At 39.0% G+C, this 19592-nt stretch overlaps 2 protein-coding genes across 2 annotated transcripts in view; one reads left to right on the top strand and one right to left on the bottom strand.

Moving 5' to 3' along the window:
* LOC137973934 (ATP synthase subunit delta, mitochondrial-like) overlaps positions 1 to 9807 on the bottom strand; it is a 12434-nt gene extending 2627 nt beyond the window's left edge. Inside the window, exons 1-2 of the mRNA XM_068820840.1 lie at positions 9624 to 9807; positions 739 to 889 (exon numbers count right to left, since the gene is read on the bottom strand). Of these exons, the coding sequence (XP_068676941.1) occupies positions 739 to 889; positions 9624 to 9758 (286 nt within the window). The 5' untranslated portion in view covers positions 9759 to 9807. The remainder of the gene's footprint in view (positions 1 to 738; positions 890 to 9623) is intronic.
* A 29-nt stretch (positions 9808 to 9836) lies between these two features.
* On the top strand, positions 9837 to 17677 carry LOC137973933 (uroporphyrinogen decarboxylase-like). The gene is made up of 11 exons (XM_068820839.1): positions 9837 to 10042; positions 10539 to 10624; positions 10958 to 11020; positions 11509 to 11544; positions 11655 to 11699; positions 11797 to 11913; positions 13192 to 13353; positions 14188 to 14316; positions 15108 to 15208; positions 16552 to 16615; positions 17343 to 17677. The coding sequence occupies exons 1-11, from the start codon at positions 9913 to 9915 to the stop codon at positions 17511 to 17513; spliced, it is 1104 nt and encodes a 367-aa protein (XP_068676940.1). The 5' UTR covers positions 9837 to 9912; the 3' UTR covers positions 17514 to 17677.
* Positions 17678 to 19592: the final 1915 nt, after the last annotated feature.

Here is a 19592-nt window from a genome sequence, read left to right on the forward strand (position 1 = left end):
CCCAACACACTGATAAACAAGCACTACAGCCCAAAGCACGAGGAATTCCACACATGCACAAGTATGCTAAAACCACTGACCAATTGGCTGCAGTCACTCCTAGTTGTTTACTTGGTTAAACTTCATTTAACCTCATGAAATTTCACATTTCTTTCAATTTAAAATTGTCACTTCATTAGCTCCTAAGAGAAAAACTAAGGCCCATTCCAAATGCCACTCCAGTCGTGTGCCAAACCTAATTGACAAGTTAAGCACAGCAGAAGAGCAGTGTCTGAATCAATTTGGTTTGGCAGGTTAGGTTCTGTCGCATTATGCAACCATGGAGTGATGGCTGATTCATACAGTGTTCTGGTCATGTGCCGAATAAAACAATTAAGACAATTAAAATATTTTAGAAATCATACCCTTACCTGTTCACTAGTTTGGTGCAACCCACCGGTACAGCATATGAATCAGCCATTGCTCTGAAGTCGCTCTTAAGTCAAACTTTATTGAGCTACATGTAGGTTAGGCACATGACTGAAACAGCCTTTGGCACGGGCCTTAATTTATTTTACTTTAATGCCAGACAATGCTACTTGTCAATGGGTTAATAAAATTACATTTTAACAACACTTTCTCTCCACTCAAAGTGTTAGTCTGGCCATGGTTAGAGGCTGATTCTCTCAGCAGTTCTCCACTGCTCAACCTACTGAGCCAACCAGTCCGCAATACGTTTAAAACACCTTCATTACTAACCAAAGTATTTTGTAGCACCACTGTCATCATGTACCGTAAGAAGTCCTGGACGGAGAGTTGCGAGAGTCGGTACATGACTTGGAAGAATACCAAAACTCCCTGCAGTGGTGGACACATCGACTTGCTTAACATCAGCCTCTGAGTAAAACATCTGAACAAGGAGAAACAATGACAAATAATTTTGTTGCACTTGTTTCCTTCTTAAAAAATATTGGGTGAACATTATCCTTGCTTTGCGATTAATTTAGCTTTTTCATTTCTTTAGTGGGGAATAGGATTCAAACACTGTTCAAGCCTGAATTTTTCAGGCTTTCCTTTCGTTGCTGCTAAAGTAGCATTCATAACTACAATGATCTCAAAAATTCAACTTGTTTCATTCCCACAGTTCAAATGTATGTCTATTACATTGTTCCTTCACCATCAGCTGCGTACTCAAAAAATGACCAGCTCCCAGTTGACTTCATAGCTCAATTGGTAGAGCCAAGGTTGCTGCCTAACGGTCGCCTGGCCGCCTTATTTGCGAGCACGGGCGACCAAATTTCTGAACAAGTAGCCAGAGCGGGCGCCATACTTGATTCTTCCTCACTTTCTTGTAAATATGATCCCAGCTGGAATTAATTCAGGGCTCTTGAAAAAATGAAAATTTTCTTAGGCAGCAGCCTTGGGGAGAACACCGCACTGGTATCACAGAGGTCATAGGTTTGAATTTCATTCAAGCCTGAATTTTTCAGGCTTTCCTTTAGCTACAGTGTACTGCTAAAGTAGTGGGAGGCACGGTGGCCTCATGGTTAGTGCACTCGACTCCGGATCGAGTGGTCCGGGTTCGGGTCCTGGCCGGGGACATTGTGCTGTGTTCTTGGGCAAGACACTTTACTCTCATGGTGCCTCTCTCCACCCAGCTGTATAAATGGGTACCGGCGACTTAATGCCAGGGGTAACCCTGCGATGGACTGGCATCCCATCCAGGGGGGAGTAGAAATACTCCTAGTCGCTTCATGCTACGGAAACCGGAAACCGGAGATAAGCGCCGGCCTGATGGGCCTTCGAGGCTCGTAAGCAGACTTTACCTAAAGTAGCATTCATTAACTGTGATGATCTCAGAAACTCAACTTGTTCTTTAGTGGTGTTGATTAATATTAATTAATCAACACCACTGAAAAAAAAAGTGAAATTAATGGTAAAGCAAGAATAAAGTTCACCCAATATTTTTTAACAAGAAGTAAACAAGTGCAACAAATGTCAAAAATGTTGCTTCCAGTTGAATGTGGAGGTCTTCCATCTGCAGCATTTAATTGCGTACATTAATACAGTACATTAATACAGTACATTTTATGATGTAGATACTGATGAAAATAATACTAGGATTTTCCTTTTTACTAAAAAATCATATCTTCACTGCATAATTATCTTGAAAATATTTTTATCTTTCACATGCGAGGATATAGGTGTTGCCATAAAAACACAATTAGCCAATAAAAAGCAAGTTTCCCCTTCATTGTAAGATACTTTTGTGTTGCAATATAACACTAGTTTCCTATAACATTAACATTCGTGAGGCTCAATTTTACATTATCATGATTTGTTTTTCATAACTTTCATATCTTGTTTCATGTTACACAACAAGCATGGTAGTATCAATCACGAGTGAGCACAGTTCACTTGTGAGAAATGCCACCAGCACTCGAAGATAACATTCATATCCCTCGCGGCCATGTGATATTATCCTCTATGTTCAAAGTGTCTCACTTACATGTACAACAACACGTGGTTACCAAATTTACAAAATATTGAGGATTAATATTATTTTCACTATTGTTGGGTAAGTTTACAAATTAGATCAACTCTAATTCTTAATAGTTAGTACATGAATACTTTTTAATATGTATGTACAATAATATCAGTTTGGCTCTGTCTTCCTTTTGCTCATAATTATTTTTTTAATCACCTACTTGACTAATTCCACTAACAGTTACTATTTAACCCTTTGACGTCCAAACCGGCCTAAACGGGACCAGATGATTTTACCTCGTCAATGGGGAACCGCTAGGAGTCAATGGGTTAAACTCCACACAATCACAGATCCTCATTTTAATGTACATAACTTATCAACGAATTCATATCATCTTTTTGCAAACATTACTTCAAAAAGTCACTTGAAAAAACAAATTTTTTTTTTTGACAACCTACATTGTATTTTCATCTCTTGTTACCATGGTCTTCATAAATTATGGGACTTATTGTTCTGGCCTAGGTTGTTCAAATAGTGGATAATAACGCAATCCACCGGATAAACCACTTTCCAGCGAATACACCCTAGCAAAAACAATTTTATTGAGTTATCCAGTGGAGAGCGATTTATCTAGTGGACGGCGCTAAGATGTGCCTGTGTTGTTAGAATTATTTTGATTATTTTAGCATAATTTATTGTAAATGTATATAAAAATTTATAGCTTATTTCTTATTTATTAGTTATCATAATATTTATTATTTATGTCATCTTTATGTTGTGTCTCCAATTAGCGCGAGCTAAATACAACGACACATGAATAAAGTTCATCATCATCATCATCATCCACCCTTCGAACAACTGGGGTCTGATGATGAACCCTCTAGTTGCTATTAATTTTATGCACAGTACATATATACTGTAGTTGAACAACTGGTAACTGTTTTACATTGATCTTGTCTTGTAAAAATTAATATGTAACAATGTAATGAATCATTCTGGGGACATCAACTTGAACTGCCAGATACTACAATGCACTAATGTAGTATGAGCAATGTAGCCCTGCAGCACACAAATTAGGGTTACCCTAGCCCCTGATACTTGTTTCTAGCAAAACTGCGACAACCATTAACCCGTGGACCCCTGGCAACGAGACTTAAGGACAGTGCCTACTTATTAAAGACATTTTTGCCCCAGTGTGTTTATTATGCAGGAAATGTAGATCTTAACAAGTGTTATTGAAATCCAAAAAGAAAATTGGGGGTAACCACGCATTTTTCAAAGATAATTCATGAATAATATTATAAAAAGCTTCAAAATGCAAAGCAATGTACGGCGTTCTTTCTCAAATTGAAGCTCAATTATCTCTGACAAATGCATGGTTACCCCCAATTTTCTTTTTGGATACCAAGGGTACTTACTAAGATCTACTTTCTCCGGATAGTTTTAAACCGCGCAAAAACATCCCTGTATTAGCAAGCGTCACCGATAGGAAATCCGGGTATCTCGAGATGCGCAAAACGTATGCGCAATAACAATAGTAGGCACCGTCCTTAAAAGATTTTACTCTGCCTCACGGCAGACGTTTTCACTCATCAATGGGAGGCTTCCTAGGGAATTTGAGGTGTGAATGGGTTATACTATGTCCCCTCCATTGAGGGAACTAAAATAATATTAGGTGTTTTTTCAGCTCTAGTTACACCCTCAGGCTCGAAATTAACAAAAAAATCCAGTCGCAATTTGCGACAAGATACAAGAATTTAGTCGCAATTTCGCAAATTTTAGTCGCAAAAATCGCCTCGCTGCATTGTGTTGTCAGCATTTTTGGGAAAAAATATGAGCCCGCAATACATGTGTGTAAAGAAACCGCTGAAAATGGCGAATGATTGAAGGAATGGAGCTGTGAAAATAACATCGCAGCTAAATTACTCTACAATTACGCTATCTTCAGAGAACACAGCGAGAAACAATAATTTTGTCATTTATTTGTTTTCATTTATTTATTTTAGCAAAAGTAGCAGCAAAGTGGCAACTGCTAACCCTTTTGTTTCGAAAGAGCGAAGGTGACAACAAGTCGCAAAGTTGCGACTTCTCCAGATATTTTAATCGCAAAGAGAAAAATTTAGTCGCAAATGCGGCTGTATTGGTCGCAATTTCAAGCCCTGACCCTTCAGCGGGTGAAACTGGAGCCAAAAAACAACAGATGCTCCTGCAGACTAAGTGTACATGTAGCTACTGCTGGAGATTGTATGATGTAACATTTAAAAAACAACCAGCAGCGTTTTATCAGGTTTAAAAACACAAGGAGTAGCCGAGTGTTTTAAGACCCAATGAAACACGTGCTGCGAGTTTTTTGAATAGCTTCAAAAACATTCCACAAAAAGCATGTCCCTCAGGAGTCCAAACAAAGGTTCAAAATGTGAGAGGAGAACATTACCATACAAGAACAACAGGCTGGACCTCAATACTATTCTCTAATACAGATAATAGGCTGTTAGGCTCATGAATCATTAATGAGTTTAAAGGTTTATTTACTCTCACGTCGAGCATGGAGGAGTGCGAGTACGGGAAAAGAGACCTCCAAGCATGGAGCATGGAGCATGGAGGAAGCAGTTCAACCCAGTAGTTAGTGCACTTGCCTTGAGATCCAGGGATCCCAGGTGCAAGACATGTTCCTGGTAATCCCTGGTTCAACTTCCCAGCCGCACTTGTAAATAGCCAACTGGTTTGCCTCCGGTCAGTTGGGATTCGTAACAGTTGTTCTTGAATGTTCTGTTCTGATCGTTTTTCATTGGCCCTGAAAAGCCCCTATGGTGAGTGGTCAATTAAGTGTGTATGTACATAAGAAGAGTTACAATAATACAACTAGCGGGAAAGTACATGTAAATTAATAAGAACCTCTCAACTCCAAAATATATCTTGGCTGTGTTTATCAATTTTCTTTAGGAATACAGTTCCCTGATAGCAAAGGTCTCTTTTCTTTTGCGTTTGCTTGGCTGACAAGTACGGCAAACCTCTGCCATGGATCGCAACTCACCGTGTCGAGCAAGTGTGGCGATTACTTAGCAACTGAATCCTCACATGATACTCCATGTTGTGTGGGCTCACTTACATGTAACAACAGCGGAATTACTGTAAAGGAACGTGCAGGATAAACAGGCTCAATTCACAGTCAGCAAACGTATCCTGGGGCGTGCGGTTTGAAGAGTGTCATCCAAGATTGTGGACGGCGGTTGTATCAAAGAGAGTTTCAACCCATGGCAGAGGTCCCTTTTCCTGTAATCATCAGCCCAGCAAACGCAAAAAGAAAGGACACCTCTGCTCACAGGGAAGGAATACAGGATTTCAGTATAAAGAGGACTAAGCACTAAGAGATACAATCGACAAACCAGTGAGGTATCAGAGTCCTAGCTTGATCAAAAGTTGTAGGGATTTTTTCATCAATCAACAGTTTTCAACAGTCAGCATTGCATCAGTTTGTTATATGAATCACAAATAATCCTATATTACTACAGAATACAGGGCCACTTATTTCCATATCTTTGAATAACAAAAGCTCCCATTGTTGTGTCTCGTTCTACAAAAGCTTTTAACTAATTTGCATGTGCTGGCCCGGTGTGGCCCTGTATTGTGTAGGTGCTCCACATCTTCACTCATTGCATGGACAAAAGAATCTTGAATTTTTACTTGCTAATTTTAGGATTTAGTTAGTCATGGATGTAGATGTTGATGTCAAAAGTGCTAACCCTCCTACACTAATTTTCATTAGTGTAGCAGCTGATACAAAGATTACTCGCCATTGGTTGGCAACCCCACAATTTTTGTCTCATGCAGGTGCTCGAAGTTATCACTCCCTCTTCTCCCCTAAGCCCTACTCCTGCATCTAATGATCAGTCACTAATGTAGAAAGTTATTTTAGTTCATACAGTACCCTTTGTGAAAATTTTGGGAGCTGTTACAACATAGTGGCAGGTCTAATTTGCAGGTCGCGGGTTGCAGGTCATTGTTTTCACCAATACATATCCTAAAAATTCTTAAACGCTAACCTTAGGCTTAATTAGGCCTAAGGTTAGCTTTTAAGAATGTTTAAGATACTTTCTGTATTGGTGAAACAATGACCTGCAACCTGCAGATTAGACCCGCTGACAACATAGAGGTTTTGCACGGCAGCCATGTTGCATGGCAGGAACCATGAAAATGTTTAGAATTAGAAAGAACATTTGTTCCCATAGGAAAAAGAATCTATTGTTCCTGCCATGCAGCATGCCTGCCATGCAAAACCTCTATAGGAGGTTTTTACGTGACATCATCGACTCCATGTTCGTAGACAAACACAAAAGGTCTCTTATTTGCTTTTGTTCATCCACCAGAAGTTGTACATTATTTTCTCTAGTGTTATCTCTCTAGAGGTTGATTGAAAATGTCATACAGGGCGGCCTTTGAGACCGGTAGAGGTTCTGACTCGTTTATTCTTGGCACTATTGGGGTCTGTTATACTGGTGGCCTGTTAAGCCCGGCAGTGGATGAAAGAACTAGTCATACAAATATTGCAGTTTGTTAGACTGTTGGCTCGTTTGGCTCGGCAGTGGAAGGCAAACAAGCCGGCTCGTCAGTGGTCTCTAGATGTGGCCCTGAAAGCAGTGCTTAAAGTGGTACCATGATCACATTTTTACCCCTTGATTTTTTGAGTGTATCACATAGAATTCCATGAAAGAACAAAAACGCCATTTACCGTTTGCAAATACCTGCCATTACTTCCGGAGATATTTAAGTTTGAAAAATGGGTTAAATATGCAAATGAGATGACTGATGATGTCATACACTCAACCCAATATTATATTGAGTATATAAATAGAGCTACCTTGGCCAATTTGCAGTGAAGACCATTGAGACTTAGTAGTCTAATAGCTCTGCAGGAAACACACCTATAACTGTAAAAAATTCTGTTCCCATGGCAACTCACTCTTTTCCAGTCCCCACCCACTTGATTTCAATATGTGATTGATTTTCAGCTTGAAAAATGTTAAACAAGGTCACAATCTCGAGCTAACATATTTATACGCTTGCTGGATCATGCATATGAAGTGCTGTTAGCAAATATCAAAATGGAATGCCAAAGGTGGCCAGAAAAGCTTTTAATATGGGGGTGGTCATCATATTTGAACAAAATTTGATTGAGTGTGTGACATCATCATATGGCTAATTTGCATATTTTAAAAACTTGACTATCTCTGGAACGAAAAAAGTTATTTGAAAAAAGTAAACAGTGTTTTTCTTCTCACACCATAGGCAGCCCAAGTTCGCGTCACTAGAGAGCGTGTAATAATTGATTACTAGTGGAAGATGACCTTTGAGTAAAAGCGGTGTTGCGTTACAGGCAGCCATTGAGAATTTAAACGCGTTGTAAGACTTTGTATGGGAAATAAAATACCGAAGATTATGAAGCCTAAAAAACGCTCAATTTAACGTTCATTCAATAAAATGAATAAAAATGACTTACCTCTGGTGTATTTTTGTGCCTTTTGGAGCTTATTTTACCGTTTCGGGAATTCCGTGTTTTCAATGTTCTAAGACGAAGTCAAGGCTGCACACTACGATTCCGACCGTTGTCAGCTCAGAGGCGGTTTGCGATTCGAAAATCCATCCCTGCCGCGATTTTTTCACGCAAAGCTAAAGCCACTTCATTTGCGAACCTCTGTGAATGTTTCGTCGTCAAAAATCCCCACGCACTTGGCTGGAAATGAGCATTTTCTGCTTCTGATTACACGATAGCTGATGAAGTTAACGGCTGGTGATACTGTCAAATCAACTCCACCCGACGAGGTACAGTCATTTAATGTACAACACTTACCCCATCCCCACAGCGGCTTCTCGTAACCATGGAGCTCTTCGAGAAGCCGCTGTGGGGATGGGGTAAGTGTTGTACATTAAATGACTGTACCTCGTCGGGTGGAGTTGATTTGACCTCGGATCCAAGCTCCGTGTCGTGATACAGTATCACCAGCCGTTAACTTCATCAGCTATCGTGTAATCAGAAGCAGAAAATGCTCATTTCCAGCCAAGTGCGTGGGGATTTTTGATGACAAAACATTCACCGAGGTTCGCAAATGAAGTGGCTTTAGCTTTCCGTGAAAAAATCGCGGCAGGGATGGATTTTCGAGTCGCAAACCGCCTCTGAGCTGACAACGGTCGGAATCGTAGTGTGCAGCCTTGACTTCGTCTTAGAACATTGAAAACACGGAATTCCCGAAACGGTAAAATAAGCTCCAAAAGGCACAAAAATACACCAGAGGTAAGTCATTTTTATTCATTTTATTGAATGAACATTAAATTGAGCGTTTTTTAGGCTTCATAATCTTCGGTATTTTATTTCCCATACAAAGTCTTACAACCCGTTTAAATTCTCAACGGCTGCCTGTAACGCAACACCGCTTTTACTCAAAGGTCATCTTCCACTAGTAATCAATTATTACACGCTCTCTAGTGACGCGAAGTTGGGCTGCCTATGCTCACACAGACTACTTATGGTTCAAAATGGTTTAGATAGGAAAGATGCGATTTTCGTCAGAGTACCACTTTAAGCAAAATTTTGAAACATCACTCGTAAATTCTGTTTTCATAACTATTTCTAAATTCCTTCATTCAGTGGAAGGAATGGAATTGGGGTCTGTGTTGGACGATGGTCCTAAAATCATTCATAAAATACATTCATTTCCTTCGTAAGATGTGTGGGCTAGTGAACTTAATTGTTGGTGATTCACCTTGTTGGTAAAATGACTGCAATTTGACTGTCCTGTCAAGTGGGGATAGGATTATTGGAGCAACTACACAATACAGGGTCACACCGGGTCAGCACATGCAAATTAGTTAAAAGCTTTTTTAGAACGAGACACACAACAATGGGAGCTTTTGTTATTCAATGATATGGAAATAAGTGGCCCTGTATTCTGTAGTAATATAGATGTTACATGTGCTGGCCCAGTGTGGCCCTGTATTGTGTAGTTGCTCCATGGTCCAGGGCCACTTATTTCCATTATCATTATGAATAACAAAAGTTCCCATTGTTGTGTGTCTCGTTCTACAAAAGCTTTTAACTAATTTGCATGTGCTGGCCCGGTGTGGCCCTGTATTGTGTAGTTGCCCCTACTTTCGAATTTACCTCTGTGGGAGAACCAAACGTCAGCGACATCGCAGGACCAGCTTGTGCAGCTTCGGCAGCTAGACATCTTCTTAAAATAAAAGCCCCTGGCTGCCTTAAAAGGCGAGAACCTTGACGAGTTATTCCCAACATCATCTTAAAGCAACTGGCAAAATGGCGTCGATGATAAATCACCCAGTGGACTTTGCGCGGAAATATGGTTCCCATATCCCTCGCGTTTTTGCCATATTAACAGTGACAATATTACATGAAATTCAGCGTAAAACACTAGTTTTGAAGAAAATAAAGGATGTCTGATTCAGAAGTACAGAATGGCTTTCCAGCAATGAAAAATGACCTAATTTTGCGGGCTGCTCGCGGGGAAGCCACTGAACGCGTTCCAATATGGGTGATGAGACAGGCCGGACGCTATCTCCCAGGTGAGCGGCGATGACATAACTGTACAAACTTGGAATAAATCGCATGTCACCTTGAGCAAGTACATCGAGGAACGTTGTAAAAGTATCAAACTACATATTTCTTAGGGACTTGTTATCGATTCCTACTTTTTCTCCCAATCATGCGAATCTTGTGCGCAAAAATATAATAATTTACAATTACAGAATTTCGAGGACTAAAGAACCCTTTTATATTAAAGCAGCACTAAACTTAATAAGTTAAGCAGTGATTCGCATTTTACTTTTCCCGTCAAATTGCAAAATAATCTTACGTTATCATTTGCACATACATTTCCATCTTTCCGCAAATTTACCTTTAATTAACTTGGGTGTCCTGTGTTCAGACAGACTACTCCTGCTGGGTTCTGTATATCCTCATCCTTCCCTCCCCCACCAAGTTTTCCTTTGACTCCAATTTAGGGTTTAATTTATCTTATTCACAACCAGTCTCGGGAGGAAAGTGCTTTTTGCCTTTCAGAATTTCTGAAATTAAAGGCAGAAAACAATGCAGACTTCTTCAAGATGGTACAGACTCCAGAGCTGGCTTGTGAACTCACTCTTCAGGTTAGTGAAAAATAATTATGAATGGAAATGGAATGCATTAATTATTTATTTCTGGTCACTGATTTCAGCAAAACCTTGACATTCAAGCAGTTTCGACCTCATTTGTTACTAAGGAAGGAGAGGGTGATCTGAATGGGGGAGAGTTTACTCAACTGAGGCCAAATGATTTTAGTCATCAGTGGGGAACCTCTCAGGGGCAAACGCATTGATGTAAAGCCTTGACTTTTACCAAGGAAAAAAAAATGAGGTCTGAGGCACCACCCACTCTAGATTATGTCAAGTGATTTATTTGACCATTAGGTAATAATTATTTTGTTTCAACAATTCTTGCAGCCCATAAGACGATTTCCTCTGGATGCAGCTATTATATTCTCAGACATTCTTGTAATACCCCAGGTTGGTTTATTTTGTCATTTAAGTGAGTCCCCTTTTGGGTCGATCAGAGACCGAATGCATAAATGGCGGCCAAAAAAATATTCTTTTGTTTATGTGCTAATTAGACTTACTAGCCTTGTTTGCATGGACAAACTACAAAAGAAATGTTTCTTGAGAGCGAGGCTAGTCAGTCTAATTAGCACATAAACAAAATAATATTTTTTTGGCCGATATTTATACATTCCGTCTATGGGCCAAAGTTTCCATGAAAAAGGAAGGCTGGTGATGCATGATCTCTGACAGTTTTGAATTTTGATTCAACAAGTGCATCACAAAATGGAAGTTGGTTGCTAGGGACATCCACTTTCCAGCTATATCCTAAATGAAAATATGTCACATGGCCTAAGCTTACACAAGGCATTATTCTAAACAGTTTACACTTTCAGACAAAGTAAAACAAAATAATAGCCACATTATGAAGTTCAGACTTTTTTTGTTGCATATTTTAGGCTCTTGGAATGACAGTTCAAATGATTCCAGGAAAGGTAAAATAACTTGAAATACATTTGTATAGAGTAAACATGTTAACAAAACAAAAGAATATAAAGTGTTGTTATACCCTTAACAAAATTTTAGTATTATTATATACTCTCAGGGTCCAGTATTTCCAGATCCTCTGAGAGAACCAAGTGATGTAGAGGTCAGTTTTGCTTTGACATTAATAATTTTGAAACTGCATTGATGATAGTCCTTTAATACATAAAAAAATATATATCTGATAATGTTTTTTTCCACAGAAACTTAAAAAGGAAGTCGATCTTGAGAAGTCATTGGGATATGTGTTCTCTGCTATAAATCTGACAAGGAGAAAATTGGAAGGAAAAGTTCCTCTCATTGGCTTTTCAGGGGCACCAGTAAGATGAACCTTCCATACTTTGTTTTGGAATATTTGGTTGGGTATAAGGGGCATTGAATTTTGTCTTTCTGGAAGCCATTGTGTAAAATTGTTAGTCAAGGGTTAAAAGACATCAGAAGAAGATAAAGACCATGATAATTGTGACAATGTTGTGATAGAGATGGTGCTGCGATGATGATAGCAGTGGTGATAGAAATGATGATGATGATGGTGTTGATCAATGATTATGAGAAAGATGATGACTGCATGCTGCAGTGCTAATGAAGGTTAACAACTGCATAGAGCTGAGTGGAAGGTGGGTGCCCAGGATGTCCAGGGGCCTCCACTGTGATCAGCCAGCCCCTAGACAGTAAAGCGCTCCCATGGCTAGCAATCCCCACAACCCAGCCATGAACCCCCACACAGAGACATCCGGGCACTGGTTACCCGTGATAACAGTGGGAAAAGAGGGGAGTAGAGGGAGGGAGGGAAGCAGAAAAAAAAATAAGGAAACAATAACGCTGAGAACAACTGCTAAAAACGAAGGCCGCCCAACACTCTCCCAACATAGCTCCAAATGGCCACTACACTGAGACCGCATGACCTATTTGAGCCTGTGCACATACAAATAAACCACTGACCCCTGAGCAAACTGCTCCATTGTGGACCTAAATGCACAGAAAACTAGACTGAGTATCTCTTTGTTGTTAGCTAGGTTAAATTGCATTTAATCACATTCTTTGAAAAAGGAGACAACTAACCTCGGAAAATAATTAAAATTTAATAACCCATTGACCCCTGGGAGTGAGACTTAAAAGATTTTACTCTGTCTAACGCCAGACAATTTCACTTGTCAACTGGGGGCATCCTGGGGTCCCTGTGGAGTGAATGGGTTAAAGATGTAGTGAACATTCAATAGCCAACTGCGAACCTGCAAGAGCTAGATGCCCACAATGCAAGAGCTGGATACTCTGACCACTGAGCTACTGGAGACTCTATGGTAATTAAGCAAGAAGTATCTGTTGGCTTTGACTAAAACTGCAACACACATGAGCGTCAATAGTCAAATCAGTTCTATCTTAACCCTTTCACACCCGAACCGGCCTGAACTGGCCAGACAATTTTACTCGTCAATGGGGAACCCCTAGGAGTCAATGGGTTAATTAAAAACTAAATTCAACCCAGCTACTTCCTGTGCCATATGTAGCCCCGTCCGACCCTCCACTTGCCCTAATGGATCTGCTCACTGCAAAATGAAGCAGCAATTTGACTATTTTTTCTGTCATTTTTTCTTTAGTGGACACTCATGTGCTATATGGTTGAGGGAGAAAGCAGCAGAACCTTTAACAAAGCACGGAAATTTCTTCGCCAAAATTTAGAGATTTGTCAACGGTTGCTTCAACAGATGACAGATTTAATTATTGATTATTTGGTGTTACAGGCCCAGTCTGGTGCTCAGGTAGTTAAAAAATGATCTTCAAAATCTCATTAATAATTCATGAGCCTATAAATAGCCTATCAAAACACTGATAAAACATCACATGCATGAGCTACATGTAATTCTGATGCTAATATTCTCCTCTTACAATTTGAACCATTGTTCTGAGTCCAGAAGGACAGTCACACTTTTTGTGGAATGTTTTTGAGAGCATTTTAAAAAATCGCAGCACATTTTATCGGGTCTAAAAAGCACTCAGCTACGCCTCGTGTTTTTAAACCCGATAAAAACACTGCTGCTCCTTTTTTTAAACAAAATTTACATCAAAATTGCCATTCAGCTAACAATTCCAGTTTTTCAAAATATAAAAATCATGCAGAAAATGGAACACATTTCCAGGTGGGAAAATTCTAGCCAATTATGTACAAGGAAACGTTTTGCCCTGCCATTTTGAAATAATTATCTATTCAATTTTCTCTGCATTAGGGAAAACAATTCCTACTGCATACTATTATACTACATACTAAAAGAGAAAAAAAAATTACTGCGGTGGGAAAGGACTAGAAGGGAACATACGAACCATTCGATCGAGTTAGTCCACTATTAGTATGCCTGGATGTGAATGGACCTATTGAACAAATTTCCCACTTATTTATAAGTTCTTGAACATCATATCAACCTCACTTGTATGGAAAATGATAAATTATTTTGATTCTATTCAGTTCAATTCATTACCTCAAATTCCCAGAATGTTTGGTCAAATGGAAAGCACTCTGGGTTTTGCATTGAATCTTATTGTTTTTGACTAACGTTTCTCAACCAAAGATGTAATCTTTTGTTCGTCTTTACCCTCAGATGCTTCAAGTGTTCGAGTCTCACGCTGAAGTTATTGGTTATGATACCTTTACCGTTTGTTCTTTGCCATATCTTCGGCAAATAGCTCAAAAAGTAAAAGAAAAGTTAGGATCAGATGCTGTTCCGATGGTGAGAATTAAGTTACGAAATGAGAGGGTCTGAGAGGGGCTTAGGGATGACACATATGATAAGAGCATTCACGCTCTCCGCCAATGTGTTCAAAGTTTGATTCCCAGACTTGGCATGATATGTGGGTTGAATTTGGTGGTTCTCTTAACTCTGCTCCAAGAGGTTTTTTTCCCAATAATATAGGTACTGTGGTTTCATTCTTTCCTCCAGGGAATATTTTGACTGCTGGTAATTAAGACATTGACTTGTGTCGACTATTAATTCATTCATGACCTTTGGTATAGTCAAATTTCTAATTGGTGATGTAGCAGCTCTAGTAGCTTATAATGTGAGCAGTGATTCTCTACCTTAAGCCACAGTACCAATATTATTAATTTTGTACATTTTTTGACTCACAAATAAAAGTTTGTTCAAAGGCCTTTGGGGATGTTAAATGGGAAACAAAAAAACGTTGCTGGGTTCCAATTTTTGATACTCAATGACAAGCAGTTACAGTAATAAACTGTCACGACAGGTCATCCTTTTAAATCTCTGTCCCACTTTTCACCGTTGTAGAGATCCCCCTTCCTGTTGTTAGTGTTTCGTCTCCCATATCCTGTACCCTTCTCACCCCTTCTTCTCCCAGAGCCCCCCTCCCCCCCCCCCCCCCCGATGACCCCGCTCAACATTGTGATTAATCTGTTTAACTGAACTCTAATATTTTCATCATTTTTAAGCTTGATATATATAATTCCATAGAGAACATGATAATTTAGACTGTTGAAATCCAGATGTCTGTCTTCTTGTTGCAGACAATCTTTGCCAAAGGTGCGCACTATGCTATCAGGGAGCTCTCGCAATCTGGATATGATGTCGTCAGTTTGGACTGGACGGTGTCGCCTCAAAATGCAAGGTCAGATAGGATGAAATTAACAATGGGATAATACATGTATCAGGAAGTGTGTGATGATGAACCAAATAAGCCCATACCTGCAATTATTGCAAAACCCTAAGTTGCTTGAGTTGCTTCAGGTTGGATCAAAAAGCACAACCTTTGCTCCAATGACACTGTGTCCCAAGGTCAATGACATAACATCAAGTCTCAATGAGAGATGATCATCTGAACCTGAAGCTGATTCCAAGGGTGCAGGCAGCATGATCTCACCGGCTTTTTAAGGACATTGATGTTGCAACTTTCATAACCACAGGACCAAAATAAATGTCTCTGCAAATGTGATTTGTGACAGTTGAAAAGTTGAACTTTAGACTCAACATGTTTGTTAAGGGTTGGATATTAAATTGCTCTTAGACTTCCAACCTAGAGAGAGAAGCTTCATTAAGGCATTTACACCTCCTTGTGGAACTAGGCTGTAATGGACTCATGAATGAAGGGGGTAGTTTCTAAAGAAACTGTGGTGCTGCATCGGTGGGGAAGTAGTATACAAAAATTTGGTTTTATCAACAGAGTTGATAATGTAAATTGGCGACCGTACAGAGATTCTAAAAGCTTTTAGAATCTCTGTACGGTGGCCAATTTACATTATCAACTCCGTTGATAAAACCAAATTTTTGTAATTAATGGACTCAGCTGATTAGAGTGTAATGTGAAGTGCTAATTTTCTACCCCATACCCCAAACCCCATGTCAGCATTAGCCCTACGAATGGAAATGGGCCCACACAAGGACAGAGAAAAACTCGGACCACCTGCTCCCATCTGACCTTGTAGCTGAGTTGGTAGAGTAGCGGTGATCTAACCCGACCCTCAAGGTTGTGAGTTCAATTCCCACCCTGGTCAGAGTTTTTCTCTTTTCAGAGTTTTTCTCTGTCCTTGTGTGGGCCCATTTCCATTAGTAGGGCTAACGCTCACATGGTTCATATGGGGTAGAAACTTAGCACTTCACATTACACTCTAATCAGTTAAGTCTGTTCAAATATAAGTGCTACACGGCCAACGTTTGCAAAAACGTAATCCTTTCTTGTAGGTTGTAATGGTACACACTTTGTGTATTAATTGTGGGATTAGCTTTAAAAAAAGACAAACAGAAAGAAAATTTTCAAACTGGATTAATTTTAGCCTGCTGCATAGAAAGATCTCAATTTAAAAAACGTATTGCAAACCGGAGCTTTTAACTGGCTTCCATTTCTGAATTTTAATTTGCAGCACTCTAACAAAAATAATTACATTACACATTTGTTCACTTTTTCATTAATTTCTGATTGTTAGTATCATTAAGTTTTATTCATTTTATGTACAGATCTCTTGCACCAACAGTGACCCTTCAAGGAAACCTTGACCCAGCCTGCCTTTATGCAAGTCATGTAAGTGGTGATAATAATTATTTTGTTTCACACATGTCTGTTCTCCTGGCCATTGGAAAATATATATTACACAAAACAAAATGTTAACCCATTGGCTTCCAGGGGTTCCCTATTGATGAGTAAAATCGTTTAGCGTCAGACAGAGTAACCAAGGCACCAAGTATTTCGTCCCGGTTTCAAGTAAACGACTGCAAAAATTTCATGCTCAGTCTGGTACAACTTTAGTTCATCCCATTCTCATGTAAATACCCCCTTAGAATGCAAAAGAATGACTTCCTATTTCCTACTGTTTATAGCCTGTGTGAAAAGGTTGCTGGATCTAGCCACCTCAAGGTTTTGCAAATGTTGAAAAAAAAGAAAGGATACCAACGTGCATCCCAAAAAATTAATGTTATTTGTCATTTCAAAGTCTCCCCATCAATCAGGCCCTAGTTGTTCAAACGATGGATAGCCCTATCCACCGGCTAAAATAATAATTTATCACTATCCAGTGGATAAGTCATAGCGAAACCAACGGCACAGTGGATAGTGAATTATCCTTTAGATAGCATTGTCTTTTGAACAACTGGGGCCAGAACCCCTTAACTTTAATGTCCTCTTTTCTTCCTCGACTTTGATATGGATACATTATTAATTCATTAGATCAATGGGTACTGTTGACTTGTTGAAAGCAGCTGCATAAACCAGAAATCTAAATGTTTATTATGAATTTTTTTTGTTACTACAGGAAGAAATCAGTAACGCTGTCAAGAAAATGCTGGAAAACTTTGGAACTCAATGTTACATTGCTAACCTTGGCCATGGAATGCACCCAGATCATGAACCAGAAAAATTAGCCACTTTCATAGACACTGTTCATTCATACTCAGAGAAAATGAATGAAAGAAAAGCATCCTGATGTTGCTGATGTACAATTACTCTTTCACCCTTCACACCTAGCGCAAAGGCCTAAATTTCTAGATTAACATTAATTAACATGTCAACCATGTTTTCCAACTAGATAAAGAATTCAAAAGTGAAACTATTTAATGGTTAATAAAGTAATTATTTTTGTCACAAAAAGTGTGACTAATACTCTTTTATTACTATTTTGACATGTATATTTACAAATGCTACACAAAGTTAGAGCAGCTTTTACACTTTGCATTAACACGAAATAAGTGTCTAATTTGTAATCTCGTTGCTCAGTCTTTACCAGTCTAACTGGTTGTGAGTGGTCATATAACACTCACATAACCATGAAAAGGCATTGCATCAAAAATGTCTTGGATTCTCCTAACCGGTTACAATGATTAATACACCATGACTTGTAACCACGATATTTTACTGCATCTACTTGATGATTGGATCCCCATCTACTCTGATTGGCTAGTTTGCCATTTTGACAACTGTGACGACGAATATCGTTGTCGATAAGAGTACAGACAACGTTGAACCACTTTCAATTTGTTAAATAATCTCTGAGTAATGACGCTTCGAAAATTCGAAATTTTATAAAGAATGCATGGGCTCAGTTCTTGATGACAAATAACTCGCTGATCGTCATCACGGTTTTGCGCATGTCTAAGCTTTGGCGCTAGCAGTTGTAAATTTTACGGTTTCTTACTGAACCAGATGATGTTAATTAAACACAATGAGTATTAAAGCAAATACACTGAATGACTAAGGCCCAAATTTGGTGGAAGACACCGCAGGTTTACACAGAAAATAGCGAATTTAGCTTGATCTCGAATTTATTGTACGGGTCGAAAATTTATTCTACGCACGAGTTGTCATAACGCACAAGTAATCTATTCGCATGCAGTAGGTTCATAACACAAAGGAAATGATTACAAAAGTAACTCCAATGAGTAATTCCACTTCTATGGCATTGTTTCTGTTTCCTGCATCAGTGCTTTTGATTGTTTCAATAACAATGGAATTAAATGGCCTGACGTGACAGTTTGCCCATGCGCAGAGATGTGAAACTCTCCCTTTAACATGGTCGTTCTTGTACGTTTTGAAGTCAATTTGTGAAAAGCATGATGCCTTCTGTCAGGAAACGCATATATTAATGAGACAAATGCAAACAATGATATCAGCAAGATTCGCCTACAGGCGGCCCCATAGCTGTATGTGATAGGAGGATAAGGGTTTATATTGTGTGCACCCTTAATGGACATTTAATGGCTAATAAAATGACAGACTCAACTAAACTGTAAACATAACAAATTTTTCCGAAATGGCTGGCAGCTGAAAAGTTGAGCAGCCAAGAAGTTGACTTTTAAGTCGTGGGTAACATACCAATAAAATGGTAATTGAACTGAGTGGAGTGCAATTTGGTCTGAAATCACAAGCATGATTTCAGACCAAAATTACACGACACAAAGTTCAAGTATCACTTTATTACATCCATTTAGAAATCACACAATAATCTTAATCACGAAATTACAGGATTTTAATCAGTGCCAATATTTTATCGATTCAGTCGGCAACAAAAGTTGGAAAATTGTTTCGTTTTCCGGCAATTTGATTGATTACCTTAAACAAGCCTTGAAATCAGATTGGTTGTTTTGTTTTAGAGTTCTTTTTTTATTGACTGGAGAAATGGTGTGATTTAGAGCCAAGAATAGTGCGATTTGGGAATAAGATTGCACTGCTGAGAGTGACTTCTAAATGGATGTAATAAAGACAATAACTGTATTATTGTAACATTATTTTATAATAATAATTACCATCATAATTAAGACCGTCTACAGATTTCCCTTTCATGCTCTTCCCTTTGGAATCTTGCTTGTTCAAATACAAATTGAAAATTTGTATTTGAAAATTTTTTTCAAGGACAAAAGTGAACATAATTGTTGGTCCAGGAGTAGTAACATAAAGCAATGAAATGTCACAATCTCAAAACTACACTTTATAGTTCAGAGGCACTACTCGGGTTTTATTAGAAGCCGGCACCCGGGTACTACCACCCGTCTATGTAGGCTGTCTGCAG

The sequence above is a fragment of the Montipora foliosa genome, chromosome 10 (genome assembly GCF_036669935.1).
Source record: "Montipora foliosa isolate CH-2021 chromosome 10, ASM3666993v2, whole genome shotgun sequence".
NCBI classification, from domain to species: domain Eukaryota; kingdom Metazoa; phylum Cnidaria; class Anthozoa; order Scleractinia; family Acroporidae; genus Montipora; species Montipora foliosa.